Source organism: Acyrthosiphon pisum, chromosome A2 (assembly GCF_005508785.2).
Source record: "Acyrthosiphon pisum isolate AL4f chromosome A2, pea_aphid_22Mar2018_4r6ur, whole genome shotgun sequence".
In the NCBI taxonomy this organism is placed as follows: Eukaryota; Metazoa; Arthropoda; class Insecta; order Hemiptera; family Aphididae; genus Acyrthosiphon; species Acyrthosiphon pisum.
In genome coordinates this window covers 87,311,486-87,328,871 of record NC_042495.1, presented here as the reverse complement: position 1 = coordinate 87,328,871, position 17,386 = coordinate 87,311,486, and the positions used below count along the sequence as shown (strand labels likewise).

The 17,386-nt window shown below is 29.9% G+C and overlaps 1 protein-coding gene across 3 annotated transcripts; it reads right to left on the bottom strand.

Moving 5' to 3' along the window:
- Window positions 1–160: 160 nt before the first annotated feature.
- On the bottom strand, window positions 161–13,068 carry LOC100573638 (aminopeptidase Ey). Of its 3 annotated transcripts, none has more exons than XM_008187070.3 (15): window positions 12,935–13,068; window positions 12,487–12,697; window positions 9,673–9,969; window positions 9,242–9,588; window positions 8,424–8,723; window positions 8,156–8,342; window positions 7,935–8,079; window positions 7,792–7,873; window positions 5,773–5,953; window positions 5,466–5,643; window positions 4,219–4,496; window positions 3,687–3,874; window positions 1,638–1,805; window positions 1,432–1,560; window positions 161–1,374 (listed from the first exon to the last, which is right to left on the bottom strand). In XM_008187070.3, the coding sequence occupies exons 1-15, from the start codon at window positions 12,964–12,966 to the stop codon at window positions 276–278; spliced, it is 3,822 nt and encodes a 1,273-aa protein (XP_008185292.1). In that variant the 5' UTR covers window positions 12,967–13,068; the 3' UTR covers window positions 161–275. The 3 variants fall into 3 exon arrangements, with proteins under 3 accessions (XP_008185292.1, XP_016661739.1, XP_008185294.1); XM_016806250.2 differs by having other exon boundaries at window positions 9,673–9,942; XM_008187072.3 differs by having other exon boundaries at window positions 9,673–9,939.
- Window positions 13,069–17,386: the final 4,318 nt, after the last annotated feature.

The following is a 17,386-nucleotide window of genomic DNA, read 5'->3' as shown; positions in this document are numbered from 1 at the left end:
TATATACTTCCGAGTCCTCTAAAATAATTCAACACGATAGTTTTTATTTTAAATGAATGACGGGCGCAAGCCGGGACAACGGAAATTATTGAATAACAATAATATACATCATTGTTCGATAATTTCCGTTCCTAATCGTTCTGGAAACATAAATTTGCCACGTGTTGGTGCGAGATTACATTTTTACGTGCGATGATAAATATTATTATAATTTATAAACTATAATACAGTTTGCATTGTTTATTCGTGGTTTTTATTCACTCGTGTTCACTTCTCTATGTCCTTATTGTTCGTTTTAATAAATCTTTTCGATTTCTTTTCTTGGGCGCTTCGGGTTTTCTCTCATCGTTCGCCACCTCGTTGGGGCTATTTACTCCGGGATGTGCCGATTCATGTGTTTCGCTCGCAAGTTTTTCATCTTCGGTTGTCACGGGCTTACTAGATTTGGCCGCCGTTGCAGCTGCGGGCTTATTAATTTCTTCGGCTTCTGGTTTAATTTCTACTGCAGCCGTTTTCTTCTCTTCAGCGGCTGGTTTGTTTTCTATATCAGCCGTTTTCTTCTCTTCAGCGGCTGGCTTGTTTTCTATATCAGCCGTTTTCTTCTCTTCAGCGGCTGGTTTGTTTTCTATATCAGCTGTTTTCTTCTCTTCGGCGGCTGGGTTGATTTCTACATCAGCTGTTTTATTTTCTTCGGTGGCGGCTGGTTTGACTTCATCGATGGCCGTTTTTATTTCTTCAGTGGCGGCTGGTTTGACTTCATCGATGGCCGTTTTTATTTCTTTAGCGGCGGGTTTGATTTGTTCTACGGCAGCCAGTGTACTTTCTTGGGCTGCTGTAGTCACAGTAGGCGGTTCGTTTTCGTCGGTGGCGATCACCGCTGCGGGTTCAGGTTTTTTACCCGTGTCCACCGAAGGAGTTTGTATTTTGTTCACATCGACTACCACGGGTTTGTATGCTTTGGGGGCTTCCGTTTTGGGAAGAGTAATACTTTCTCGGTTGGTCTCTTCGGTTTTTACACCGCCGACAGATTGTTTTTCTTCACCCGGCTTTATCACGTTGTTTTCGGTTTGGCTTTCTCCGGTCTTACCATGTCCTTCGTCGATCTTGTAGACCCTAAGATCGCTCTTGGCTGTCTTCGGAGTTATCCAGCTGGATATCACGCTTTCATATTTTTCCTTCCACGTGATCTTCTGTCTCAGTATCTCTTCTTCGAGATGTAAGACTTCCAATAATGTTGGGTTCCTGTTTTCGACGGTGTTCCCGAAATATTTTTCATAAAAACTTTGTAATATTTCGAGATCAGCTAGGCTATTTAAAGCTCGGATTCCTGCATGTAACATTGTACTCAATAACCCAACATTAGTGTCTGCATATCTAATTCATACATTACATAAATGATAACTTGTTTTTTAAATGCAACATTAAACTTACTCTTGATTTAACGTTTCCCAGTTGTTCCTCAAGTAATTGAATGGGTATTGACCTGCCGTTGGATTATCTAAAATCGATTGCCAGATGTCGGTCAAGTCGTCGAATTTCACTTCTTCCGCTGACAATATCCTGTAACATTTCACAATATAGAATTTATAATATATAATAATATCTGTTCATCGTTATATTTGTGTATTAGAATGTACTTTTGTAAAAATTGTGGATTTCGCGAACACGAAAAGCTTTTGGCTATGGATTTTCTGTCTGGCGCCCATTTAGAACTTGTGTATTTACTCAACATAAATCTATGATCGTACTTGGTGGCATATTGCATGGCAGTACAGTAAACGGATTTACGATCGTTCGGTGCGATACTGTAAAGGAAATTAACAATAAGTTAGTACGGTACCTACATATGAAACATTTAGTAAACACAAAAGTTTCTTAAAGAAAATTAAGATCTCACATAATACCTATATATATATGTATATATCTATCTAATATGTGTATGTGTGTGTCGTATGTGTACTATGTATATATTATGCTGTACACGTCATATAAACTTTTAAATTACAACACATCCGAACTAAGATAATCATATAAACTTATCAATAGTAACTTTGATTTAAAGTGATTCGTGCACGAGCGTGTATTTTTGACTGTGTTTTAATTCATCAAAAACGAATTTTGATGATTATGGCAGCAATTTTATTGTTTATTTTTATTACTTATAACTTTACTTATTTAATAAACTTGAATCATTTTAAATTCGAGTTTAATACTTAATGGGTGCCTTTTTTTTATTTTTATTTAATTTTAGTTTATACTTGCTTACAGTAAATAATCACATAATTTTAAGTTCTAACACATGTTATATATGTTGATAACATATAGATATTTAACTGTGATAAATAATTCAATTATAGACTCTTATAGATTTATATCATGTTACAGAGAAATTATAAAAATATAATTTATTGAGGATAAATATATTTTAAATGTTGAAAAATTTGAATTGAAATGAACCTCTCATTAGGTCTTAATATTATGTAACAACAAAAATTAAGAGTATAGGTAATTTGTATTATTTGTATTTTTTTGTGTTAATTAATTTTATTAACGTTTTAAAAATTAGTAATATATTTTTTATTTCACTCTCAATCTTACTTTTCAGTTAATTTATTTTCATATTTTTATTTATATGATATTTTGTTTTTTGAAAAAAATTTAATTTATGATATCAAATTTTTTTGCTTTTTTAAGTCATAATGTTTAACTCCCGAAGCATTTTTACGAAATTAAAAACGAGGCTCCTTTCTCATTTAACATATTTAGTAAAAATGCTACAAAAAAAATTAATTGAAATAGTGTTTGTCAAATGTTTGTAATTTCTTGGAATGTGTGATGCACTACCTAATGCATGGTTTGGTTCAGATTAAATTAAAAATTAAAATGATTAAAATAAAACGCAAATACTAGAATAATAAATACCTGATAAATAGTATACCAACTACATAATTTCACAATATTTTAGCAAAAGTAGATAACGGTTGATAAAATTAAAATTATTTTAAATATTAAAAATATCATTCCATTTCCATTTCTGAAATTAATCTAAAAATTATACTGTTGTATCATCGTAAAAAAAAAATCAGAAATATTATCTCGTTTCATGGTTTATTATACTTTTATTTATTTTTATTTATATTATCATGTTATTTATTGGTTTGTCATAGATTAGAATAATTAATATAACAACTAGAAATTATTCACGTATTTTTGAGTGAAACACAAATAGATATCTTTTTAGCCTATAAACTGGCGCTCACACGCAGACTGTTGAACGTCTTTGGACTGAGGAGGTTGGTGAAAATGAGTGATAAAACCCTATTAATCGACAGCTAATTTTTAGAGTTCCATAATAGTAATGTATTTATATGAAAATATCAATTTTTGACAGTTTAAAAAAACACATTAATAAATGTTTAATTAAATATGTTTTTTTTTATTCTGACCGATTTTTCGTAAGGTTTTCGTTGTCACGATTACTTGTTAACAAAAACATATTATTAATTATGAATTATGATTCATAGATTTTCTTTACAGTTTACAGATGAAAAATATTATGTAGTAACATGCTCTGATTTTTTTTAGATTACCGCTGGATAATTTGGCATTTATTATTCTTATATACGTTTAGGTTTAACTGATAATGATAATAATACATATGGTTATAATAATGAATGTGTAGTTACGGATTTATATCAGTTGTAGTCTGCTTCCAATCATTAAACTGTTCTCTAGCCCACCAGACACATTTTTTCAATTCAACACGTCCAGCAAAATTTAACGTATCCATTTTGCCTAATATTTTGTCAGGTGAATCAATTGTACTGGTTTGAAACATATCGTATGCTTTTTCAACCACCATTTCCATATATACCTTTGGTTATAAATTTAACATTTCAATTATTATATAAATTAAAATAGCTTACAAAAATATTCCGTTCAACAGAATGTGATTAAAACACAAATTTATTTTATTTTCATTTACTGGTTAGTATGAGGTAAAATAATGTATGTGGTTTATGGTTAATTAATGAAAATATCACTGAATTCAGATGACAGTTGCATGAGAATATATTAACAAGCATTTAGTTTAAAATATATTGTATTAGGTAAGTGACAATTAATAACTAAAGTGCTTTTCTGAATTTAGTTAAACAATTCAATGTATTCTAATGAATATACGTGTATTGTGTACGCGATATAGAGTAAAATACGTACCGAAAGAGAATCATAATGTTTAGTGTTGTGCAACACCATCTCTATTTTATTGAACGCATTAAAAATGGCATGCCAGTATCCAGGATACGGACCTGCTTTTTGAATAACCCTTTCTAGGAATCCTAAGGCATCGCTGAATCCGATAACACCGGCGAAGGCTCCTTCAAAAATGTCTCCAACCAACTGTGCCACGGTGTACTCGTCAAATGATTTGCCATTACTTATCTCGTAAGATATTCTATCCAAGAGAGTATCCTCGTATGCCACTCTGTAGTAACCTGGAATACCAACAATTATGATAATAATTAATAAATTTGAATAGGTACATATTTTATACCTAGATGTGTCAATTATTCGAGATTATTGTCACGGAGATTCTATTACGTATCGACTATCGACTTTAATTTGTTCACTGTTACTTTTTAATTAATTTTGAATCATATTAACGGTATAAATTCCGTATTTTAATATTATTATCGTTCAGTGGCTGTAGTTGATTCCAATTAATTGTTGTTGATTTTTTTTTTTTGCCAAACAATAATAAATTAAAATTATACAATTGAAATTGTACAACAAAATACACTCGTATACAATGTTTATCTAGCCATGTATAGGTACAGAGTGTAACAGAAAAAACTGACCTAAAAAAAAAAAAAAAAATTTTTGCTACTTAAACTTCTGACAAAAATTGACAAAATTATAGGATTAGTAAATAGTTTTAGAAATATACCAATGTTTGCAAATTTCCAAAAATAATATTTTTAAAAAAGTTATAGCGTTTCAAATTAATTGAATCAAAAAAATACTGATATTTAAAAAAATTCTAAAAAATAAACTACTTGATTTAGATAAATGTTTTTACCATCCAAATAGTTCTTATAATCAGATTCACAAATTGGCTATTTTAATTTATTCAAAAAAATTTTAATCAAATTTAAAAATTTCCACTTTCGGTATAAAAAAATAAAAATATTTTTTTTTTAGTACACTTGTAGCGCAAGTGGCTATAAATTATATATCAAAAAAAAAAATTTAAATATTGATTAAAACAAAAGTTATTCTAAAAGTCAGTTCTATCTGTTACACCCTATATATTGTATACTATTGAAACATAAGAGTTTTGGGATACATATTTTATTTAATTATGTTGTTACATACTCATATATTATACCTGACTCACCCAACCTAACTAACCTATACACCCGACTTGATTATTGCCTTTATTTTTCTTATATCACTGACCTAACCTGTTTGGTGTTGGTTGGCCAATATCCACGTGCCGTTCGATGCTGAAATATATCCCGGCACTCTGGTTTCTGGATTGTTTTCCAACCATACTGTTGTGCTGTACGCTGCGCCACAAGTCAAGGTAATTGGTATTATCCAATCGTTGGTGGGTATAAGTTCGTCGTAATCGAATCGGAACTTGATGGATAAAAGTAAAACAATTATGATATTATAGTAAAAAATGTACAAATACAGAAATAGTGAAATACGAAATTCTGTCGTCCGCATATTAGGTATACAAAACAGAAATCGAACTCAATTTATTACTTGTTTCACAACTAAATCATCGCCATCGATTTGTAATTTTATCAACGGATAGTTTTTGTTTTTCATCCACGTATTCACAATTTGCAAGACAGCAGAACTTTCTGGTAATTTCACGGATTTGTTTCTGGCATTATCGTCCAACAACGTCCAAAAACTTATTGTATCTTTATATTTGTAAATTCTAAAAACATATATAGGTACATATTATGATATAAACATATAATACTATGTAGTGATTTACCAGCTAAATGTGCCTTAATATGTTTCGATGCACATATCAACTATAAAAGTTGCCTATCATACAAAAAGCTTTAAGAAGCGTTAAGTTGATACTTGATACAAAATCAAATACTAGATAACGCTTCAATTAAGGATCCAGTAATCCAATCCCTGATATTTAAAAATGAAATCGTGCGTTGGAGTAACCAGACATTTTACCAATACCTATTTTATCCAGGACTGACAATTCCTTACTTAAACTCTATTATCAGCGATCAGCCCACCATAATCTCGCTCATTAGTCCTTACTACTTATAAATATCTCTCTCAGCTCTCTAATTACATACCTATTATTATAGATATGTTTAGTTTTGTAGAATATCATCCACTCCAATGATTAATATCATAATTAGTGTTTGAAAATTTCATAAAATTTAAAAAAATGAAATATTTCAAAATGTGTGAAATATTTCAATTATCATTATTTTTGTAGTTTTGTTTTGTAAAATATTAAATAATTAATCTAAATAAATTAAATACCTCATTAGTCATTGACACACATTTTTTTCTTAGTTTAAATGTATAATAATATAATATTGTATTTTTTTGCTGTACCTATTATTTGATGTAAAAATGTAAAATAAATAAGGAATAGATAGGTATATTGTATATGTACCATGTACTTATATATACTTATATTACTTATATGTACTTATATAGTTGTATGTTAAAAATCAGATCAGAGTTTTCTTGATCGAGAATCCTTATGACATGTATTTGTATAATTGTATATAAAAAAACATAATAAAAATAAAAATATAAAAATGGAATATAAATTTAAAAAAAAAACGCTTGGGTATAACGTTTATCATATAATGTGTTATCACTTATCATATAATGTAATAATTATGTTATGTTATGAAGATCATTGTTTCTTATTAATGTTAACATGTATTATAATTATATAAAACAAAAAACATAATAAATAGTAAAAAGAAACAGTAAAAGAAAACCAGTACTTAGGTATATATTATAAAGATCATAGTTTTCTTGCTAACGATTCACATGAAATAATATAAATTATAATTGTAATTTATACATAATAAAAATATAAAACAAAATAATATTTAAAAAATAAAAATGAAATAATTAATAAAAATTCAATATTTCACAAAACATTGAAATATTTCACAACTTAGTGGAATATTTCTCATACTTCAAACACTAATCATAATATATTGCATTAGTAATTACATTTTATTAATATTACCTATTTACTTAAAATATTCTTATATACCTATTAGATTATGTGTTATTATTTTTATGATTAATATTTTAATTGATTATGTATAATAACATTAATAATGTTTAACGTTATATTATGTTGAAATCTTAATAAAAATAACATAGCATGCTACTCGATATTATTCTTTTTCAAGGAAAATCTATGTAACATAAATATGTTTTTATTAATAAGTAACCATAAAAATGAAAACGTCTATAGTAAAATTGGTTAGAAAAATTAAATATCTGTACCTAACCCAAAAAATATTGATGTTTAAAAAAAAAATTATATAGGTATTATTTTAATGAAATTTAAAAATGCTATTTTTTTACTGTTTATCCTATTATTGCCGTGTATTTATTAATTTTAACATGGATAGCTACCGCTCATTCATAAGGGCGTTTCAATATGTATTGAAATTTGCTACTACGATGGTTTTAATATAAACAAAGTATTTTAAAATTTGATTAAAATTAAAATTATTGATCATATTATATTTTATTAAATTAACTTACTCCGTGTGTACAAATTCTCTAAGAGTTTGTTTAAAAATATCTTCTGTAAATGTATTGTTCAACATACGCAATATTGATGTACCTAAAAATACATTTTTGAATATGATATTTTCAAAGCATTCGACTATAATCACATCATATACCTTTCACAGAACTTATGTATTTATATATTTCTGTATGATGTTCATGGTTAGCCAGTGGCTCTGAATTTATCCAACTGTCGTAAAACATAACTGGTTGAATCGTGTCCAGAGGAAATCTAGTTCCGAAATTCCAAGCTGGTTTGATCTTAAAATGATTACAGTTGGTACATTAAATTCAATACATTACGTTAGTGATATATTTTATAACTGTTTAGCCTTACGTGATCGATGTTTACTATTTTAAGAAAATTCACGATAGCTTCGTTCAACCATTTGTCGTCATTACTTCCTCGATCAAGCCCTCGTAATGGCATAAGCCATTGTCGGATGACGTGTACGACCATCAACTCAACGGATTTTTGGTACTCGATAATCGATGATTTATGTATGGTACCTAAGATTGAATCTCTAAAAATATACAACAAAATACATGCATGTAATTTATACATTTAATATGATTATAATATGATTAATTTTAATTTAACAAACTTAATCATGATTAAGCCTGGACTTTCAGCTGTAGTCATAACCGCACTAGGTACGACCACAATATCAAGTTTGTTGGTCGGAAAATTGGTTGCCAAATAAGACGTCATGAAATCCAACGTTTTTGGTACTACGTCTGTGATAATTTCAATGGAATCAGTAGAATCGGGGCTCCATACTGTCAGTTCTAATGAACCGTCTGTTGGTATAGGATTAGACTTAAAGTTTGACATAAACAATCCTAAAGAGTCCGGTCTGATAAGTCCAGTTTTCTCGAAATGATCTACGAATAGATTGTCATTGCTGTAACACGATTAAACAATTTTTTTTTATCAATTTTTTTAAACAGTGTGTCAAACAGTATTTTAGACAGTTTTATCGGATATTTTTCTACTATTTCTAATTAAATGTAGTACATGTTTTAGTCTATTATAACTTATGAACATAATATTAAAAACTTTTATTCCAACTTTTACCTAGATATAGGTACATAATGTAATATTTATATCATTATCATATACCCAATCAAAATAAATATTATACCTACCTACTTAGTGTGATTTTATGATAGATCCCCCATGACCTTTTTATCAATTTTTAAAAGCTGATAACCATAAATTATATTTTTTTAAATCACATAGTGCATGTTAAAAAATCAGCCATATCCCCACCCTTGAAAAATTATTAAACCATCATACCACTGCGCTAACGTTGTAGAAATTAAATTATGATTAGTATAAATGATAAAATGTATTAAACAACATTTTTTCGTTTTCATTTTCAACAATAGATCATTGTATACAATATTTGATTGCACTTACTATGGTTCCGTTGCTCTAACTTTGGTGTTAAAAATAACCCTAGTGTCCTTGCTTCTGACCACGCTCATTTCGAAAATGGCTTTGTGCTTAGGATTATCCACGCAGGGCATTAAATGTCTTGCCTTGCGAGGAGCTAACTTCGTGGCCACATACCATTGGTTTTTGACAGCTTCCTTTTTATCAAAAACTACCTTAAAAAATCCTCCTTCGGGATTCTGGCCGATGGTGCCCGTGAAGTTCACGAACAAACTGTAGTAATGTCCGGATTTAAGAGTTTCACCGACGGTGACCGTCAGTGTTTCCTGGCTTTCGTCTACCTCGGTGTTGAGCTCGTATTTGGAATCATCCTGAAACGTCGTCGCAGTCAAAATAAATAATTGTTATTGGACATATTTACATTAAAATCGATTCATAAATCGTAGTGCACTTACTTTGAGGACTTGTTCGGTCGGCGTGTCCATGCTCAGTCTGCGCTTTAACATCGTGTCGCCGTCGATTTTCAAAAGTCCCACGTGCAAGCTAATAACGGACGTATCGGTCTTGGGCCGGAAAATTACTTCCACTCTGCCGCTGTAATCGACGTCGTGTTTGGAAACCGTCCCATCGGCGGCATACAACTTCGGGTCCAAAAAAACCTTGTAACTCTCTGGCTCGACGGCCAAAAATGGTATTTGACTGTCCGCAACGCCCGAGTCAGCCTTCTTTACGAACGAATCACGATATATGTACTAAATAATGACAATATTAACCCTATCAATGTACGTGTTTTGTTTTGTGAATGCCACACAGGACTTTAAAACTTATCAACATTATTCTTACGTGTCTTATTTTAAAATCAAGAACCGTATTTATTTTTTTGGTCATTTATGATCTTCCAAAAGTTTCTGAGCGTAAATAAAAAATATATTACTCAACAAAACGTACAAATTAATAGATTTGTCAAATTTTTATTATAAATAGTTTTTTTTTATGAAGATACGAATATTTTATTATTATTATTAATGTACTGAGATTACTAATCCATAGATTATTAAAAGTTAAAACTATTTATAATAGTAGTAACTCATTTAAAAACCCATTCAGTTATTACATTAAATATGATAATTTTAAGTATTTTATAATATAAAATATAATAATGAATTAAAAATTATAAAATTGTCCACACATTTAACAATGTCTACTTAATTTCTCACATCTAAAATCAATTTATGTGTCTACGAATAGGCATATTATAAGTTATAGGTTAAACACATTTTAAAGGCAGAACAACTTGTATAATTTTGTAATTTATTAAGCTTGTTTTCTTTATAGATTTATGATTTATCTGGTGATACCAAATTTGGAATTAAATTAATAATTAAGTAGGCTCGCAAATAATTATGTAATAAACCGGATAACAAGTAAGATAAAAAGATAAAATATATGATTAAGACGTCTGCAGAGGTAGGTATATATTATTATTATATGTTTAATAGCCAATTAGTAAGTGTTTAGTGTATTTTATAATAATTTAAAACAAGTGTTCGAATTATGTCTTAATGTGTGTACAAAATGCAAGATATGAACAGTTAAAATGCCCAGGTAATAATATTGTTATGTTATTTCTTGTAGAATAGCTTATAACTTTCACACAACAAATTCGATTTATTTTTAATTGATACTATTAGGTAACATCAGTGATGTTCTCATCAGATCATTGAGGGCAGTGGTGGATCTAGGATTTTTTATGGTGGGTGCTATGTTGATAATAAAGCGCCTAAAATACTTATCATCAAAAACACAACTTCGGGGTAAAATCAAATATAACCTATTTTTGGAAATAGCTTACAATTAATTATAGATTTAGTTCCAAGTGATATAAAAATTTAAGTAGGTAATTTATAGTAGAAAAAAGTTCATTATACAGAATAGTGGTGGCTCCTTCCTTAATCCACCACTGGTTGATGGTAGACACTCAGCCACATTTAATCCATTTCAATAAAAAAGTTTAGGGTGCTAAAAAAAACTGGTCTTTTATATGTTATTACCTGCATTAAGTTCCAGACTATGACATTGGTAAAATAAGGGAGGAATTTTAATAATAACAAACAAATTTTCATTTTCGTTATTTTGATTTATTTCAAAAATAAATGTACTTACCTACCTATAAATAAATATATTAAATGTATATATATATTTTTTTAAATTCTTTTTAATAAAAGACATGAATTGCCTATGAACATTTTTTTCACAAATTCATCAAGACTAGAGAGTATACGGTATACATAGAGTAGGTACCTGGTACGCACTATAATATGGAAACACCATAGGTCAACATTATTATAGGTTATATATTTATGTATTTAGTATAAGCTGAAGATAATATTTTGATGTTTTATAATGTTTGTATCAGTATTATGTACATTTTGTTTCAATATCTTATTTAAGTTTTGTTCACAATCGATAAACAATATTTAAATTATTATAGATACATCAAGTAGGTCATAACCCATAGGTGTATAATATTATGTAAAAAAATATATTCTAAAAAAATGAAACTGTTCAGTGTAATATCACAAAAAATGTGCGACTGCATTATTATATATTTGCACCCAAACTGTGACATATACTACATTTTAGTATTATGAGTAGGTATACTGACTAAGTATAAATTATTAATTAATCCGGTTAATTAAACCGATTTATTTGTAAATTTTGATTTTCATTAACAAAGTAAAATTATAACTAGTTTGTTATTATGTTAGATATTTAATTTAGGAGCTGTTAAAGCTTAGGAATTAAAGTATAACAACATAAATTAAAACTATTGTTATTTTACAACTGTGTGTTAGATACGGTACCTAGGTAAGGAATGAAATGCCCGTGAACAGAAAGACAATATACGACATAATAATTTTGATGTATATATCTCCGATGGTTTGTACTCAGAGTTGGTTTTAACCAAATTTACGAAGAAAATTATATTTTAATGGAAAAACTAAATTTGTGTGTTTTTATAAAATAATTAGTCATGACTTGTATGATTATCAATACTTTCAATCAAAAGTATTAGTTCTAATATAAAATAAAACATTGTTCGCTGGCATTCATTGTAAATAACTATGTGTGTTTGAACTGATTTGGTTTGACGACCACTGTCATATATCGTAAGTAAGAAAAAATTGTACGGAAATAATTTCAACGAATAAAACCGTCGTATAGTCGAATGTGAGTTTTTAAGTTCTTACGGTTCGTTTCCGATTTACCTGTCTCATTTGCCGTTCGGCCGTGTACCGTCCGAGAAACGCCGAAAACGCGGTCAACAGGAAAACGATGATGACCAACAACACGAGTTTGGTCCTGTTGAGGAACACTCCGCCCTCGCGGTCATACTCGATCTCGTTGAACGTGGTCACGCCGTCGGGTATGTTGTGGCCCCTGTGCCGGGCCTGTAAGGTGGACATCCTGAGCGTTTCGCTGTTCCGCAGCCACCACAAACAATAATATTAATATTACGAACACGATATTAATTTACGGGAATCATTTTTAGTAGACATCATGTTAAATATTCTGTCGTCGTCGTCGTTGTTGTTTTGCTTTCAGATAAGATTAGTGATTGAAAAGGAACAATGTATGATCAAATCAACAACAAAAAAGAAGACGGATAATATCTAAAACGCGATATTATGATATAGACACGGGGGTCGTACTTACGCGTTGTTGGGATCGTGTCTGCGAGACGCCATGTACGCTATATGTATTGTTGTTGACGTTGCCTATTATTACTATTATTATTATTATTTTCCCTTTTTTTTCGTATAGGTATAATTATTGTTATTTTTTTTTCAAGTCTGATGACTAAACACACCGACGGTGTGTGCTTGCGTGCGTTTGCGCGAGGAGGGGGGCAGCTTTTTGGGTTATCTCCACACACGACCGCCGCCGACCCTATATTGTGCGAAACACATTTGTTAAACACCGGCTGTATTTAAACAGTGCGACACCTATAGAGCTATACGGTATTATATACAGAAAACATTATAATAAAAGTAACATTATATATATATGTACATAATATAGTGTAGTCGCATGTAGGTAGACATTTTTTTGCATATACCTACCTTTTAACAGTTGGATTCGTAATTACAATTATTATCACGTGGCCTACGTTTTTCGTCTCATTATCACACAATACTTTCTTATACTGAATGATTCACCAACCATTGAACCATGCTCATCACAAATGTTTCCTTTCATTATAATAGTACCCATGCATTCATACAAATTATCCAAAAAATCAGACTTTGTAAGTATACTCAAAGATTATATTTTCAAAATATTTGGGTCTGTCTATGCCATTTAAGGAGCGTCTTGTTGTGTACAGTAATAAAACTTATTTTTTTCAAACTTGAATGTATAATAGAATAACTATTTTTTTTTTATTGTTAACTGTAAAGCAGATCATTCTTATGAAAATTTTGATGTATTTAAATCAATATTTGAACAAATACTTTCTGAGTTATTACGTCTTATTTGTAAGTATGTACTATGGATAATAATATAAAGTCCACTCTAATAGGTTTAAATGATACCATATGATGATTTAAAATGTTCAGTAACTAATATATTAGGTATTATAATATTAACATTTTATAATTTTTTAAAACTGTATAATATGAGCTAGTATAATAAATATACTAGACTATTTTTTTTTCTAATCGAAATTACAACAGTTTTATATTTTATGTATAATTATTATTCGGGACAAATTATCTGTAGTACCTATACATAAAGTTAAATAACTCAGAAACTACTCGTTGATTTAAATGAATCGATATTTCATAATATAATATAAACACGGAACACTCATTAAATGGTTTTAAAAAAATACTTTCAGAAAGTATTTAAAAATATGGTCTTATAGTGTATATATACCCAGTGTTCGGACTTATCTAGATAATTATTTGTTCATCTTTTATATTATCTAGATAAATAGTTACAAGGTATCTAAACGTTCATCTTAGATAATTGTTTTACTAATCTAAATAAATTCATCTAGATACACTTTTTTTATTGATAAAAATCGCAAAATTGTACTAAATTTTTAAATATTTATACAGATTCTCAAACAAAATCTATGGTTTATAAATAATGTAATTATTTTTATTTATATTATTATTATTATGTTCCTAGTGCCCAACTAAAATATACCAAAATTTACAACCATTTAAAAAATAATTGTATCTTTTTTTTTTATCTAGATAAAAAAGTATTTATCTTTATCTAGATACAAAAATACTTATCTAATCCAAACACTGTATATATCTACTTAAAAATGTATAAAATCATATTTTGAATAAAAAAAAAAATTGTAGGTATCAAATTTAAAAATGTTAGTCGAACATGCTTGGAGAATAACAACCTGTAGGACTATTGTACGTCATAATATAGTCAACCGCTCGAGTATATCATATTATTATTTATTATTATACAATGGAAATATCTGCAGCGTCGTACTATTATATAGGTATAGCTGGTGCATAATCAGTTACGAAATACATGCATATTGTCAGTATACACTGCCTTCTGAAAGAAACAATATTTTATAATGCAAACGAATTTAACGAGTGGCGTGTGCAGTGTTCCCCTTGTGCATATGAATACAGGAACGCGTAAATGGCAATCATTAATATTATAATAACAGTAATTGCCCGGAAAAACGTTTCACTGTTTTTGTCCGTAGACTGCAATAAACACGTGTTCTTTAGACACTCGTTCGTTTGATAATCAATTTTGCTAATCATTTGTGACTTTTTTCAGTCATGTCATTAAATTGTCTGCTACGATATTTATCTATTTATCATTTATCAAGCACTCACGCACCTAGCACACCTACCGTGAACGGTTTTGATTTGACAAGTTTATTCCAATAATATTGCCATCCGTTTTTTTTGTACAGCGTCGTAGGCACTGCAAATATTGTTCGTCCCCAATTTTAGTTAATTGATAGACCCACAACCAGCGTTATTGCTGACATTATAAATTAAATGACTGTAAACTGTATGAATGTCTGATCAGTGATCACCTTCAGTGGCGTACGCAGGATTTTTCAATGTGGGGGGGGGGGGCATTGAAAATTAGTTACAATTGTATTTTTATTTTATCCAGTCTAATAATTTCAGACGTTTATTTGAGGTTTAAAATGTTTGTAACTCCTCAACTTTCCTGATAGAAAAAATGCTCTGGCCATAAACTTCGATGCCTGATGTATGTTTTTGGAAGCAAATTGGATCTAGTTGATACTTTTATAGTAGGTCGGAATTGAAAATTTTCAGTGCTTTTTAAAATAATTGGAGAAAAAAAAATGAAAATTTATTAAAATTGTTTGGTAACCAGCTTGGTTATATCGTCCTTACTTGGATAGCAATTGATTAATAAATTTTTTTTTTCGATTAAATGTCAATAAAAAATTATTTACCCGGTCAAAAAGCTTAAAAATGTAATACGTAAGTTTTTATTATAGCTAAAATATTAACGATACATAGGCATCATTGTTATTTTTTATAAGCACCCATTTAAAGTTCAAATTTCGTCAAAACTACAGTTAATTTGTAGTTCAAAGCTTATAAAATATTAAATTTGTATAAGCTAAGACTAGAAAATTTTATACAAAATCATTCATACAAGTAGTTCATACTTTTACCGAAAAATTACAGATCATTTTAGGAAAATTGGTATGCAAATACAACGTTTTTTCGAAAATGAATTCATTCTGCTAAGACGTATATGACATTTACGTCTTGCTTACTATAGTTGAAACTTTATAAAAATTTTTTTTAAAGTAATTATTATATGGACAATAGGGGGGGGGGGTGGGGGGCTTCTGCGTACGCCACTGGTGATCACCATGCTGTATACAAATTAATATCCAATATGTATAATACAATTATATAAGGCATATATGTAATTTAAAAAGGAGTACCTAATTATAATGTTAAATAAAAATAAATACGGGGGACGGAGTGGCCGAGCGACTATAAGGCGTCAGTTGCGACGCGCACCGACGTCGGTTCAAAACCTCGGTTGCGGGCGGCATTTTTTTTCGGGCAAGTCACGGTGTCCTGAGAGAAGTGCCGTCATCCCCCACCCGGATATGGCAGATACTTAAGGGTGCCCACTAAAAAATCTGCCAAACTAACAAACACACGTGTTTAAACTTACAGTATCGTACCCCACAGTAAAAACCACCCAATGGCCTAAGTTGCCTAGGGTTAATTAATAAAAAAAAATAATTAATTAAATAAATACCGATGCAGTGTAGTTGATAAACAATGTATTGTGATTACCATATAGATAGGAGGTACCTACACCTACAATAAACCTACCCAATTAGTCAACTAGTTTCTTTAAAAGTAGGTAATTGAAATTTATTCCACTGTTTACATAATGATATACAAATATAAAGTTTTGGAAAAGACCTATCATTAATCATTCGTTATTAAACTAATAATTGCATGGGTGAGCAAGGACTTGCAACATGATGCATTCTGTACTTGCCACAGGGCATTCAACCTGGAGCAAGAACTTGCAATGGTGATCTTTAAACAACAAGGACTTGCAACTGGGTGCAAGAACATACAAAAGTTAGCAATAACTTGTATCAGTCAGCAAGTACTTGCAACGTCGAACAATGACTTGCAATAGGACGCATTATGTATACTCGCAACAGGGAGCAAGGACATTCAACCTGGTGAAAGAACTTACAATGACGAATTAGGATTTGAAACAACGAGCAAGTACTTGAGAATTGAGATGATGATCAATGACTTGTCACAGGGAGCCAATACTTGCAGAAGTGTGCAAGAACTTTTAACAGCTAGCAAGTACTTAATTTCTCGTTGTTTCAAGTCCTTACTCGCTTTTTCAAGTTCTATCACCCTGTTGAATACCCTTGCTCCCTATTGCAAGTACATAATGCATCCTGTCGCAAGTCATTGCTCGACGTTGCAAGTATTTGCCGGTATTGAAAGTTCAGTATTCACTGAAATTGTATTGCATATACGCAAAATACATGATTTAAAAAAAAAATTAAGTTTTAGGAATTTATAATCCATTAGTCTTGTTGAATGTCCCATACACAGAATTGAAAAATATTTACAGGGTGAT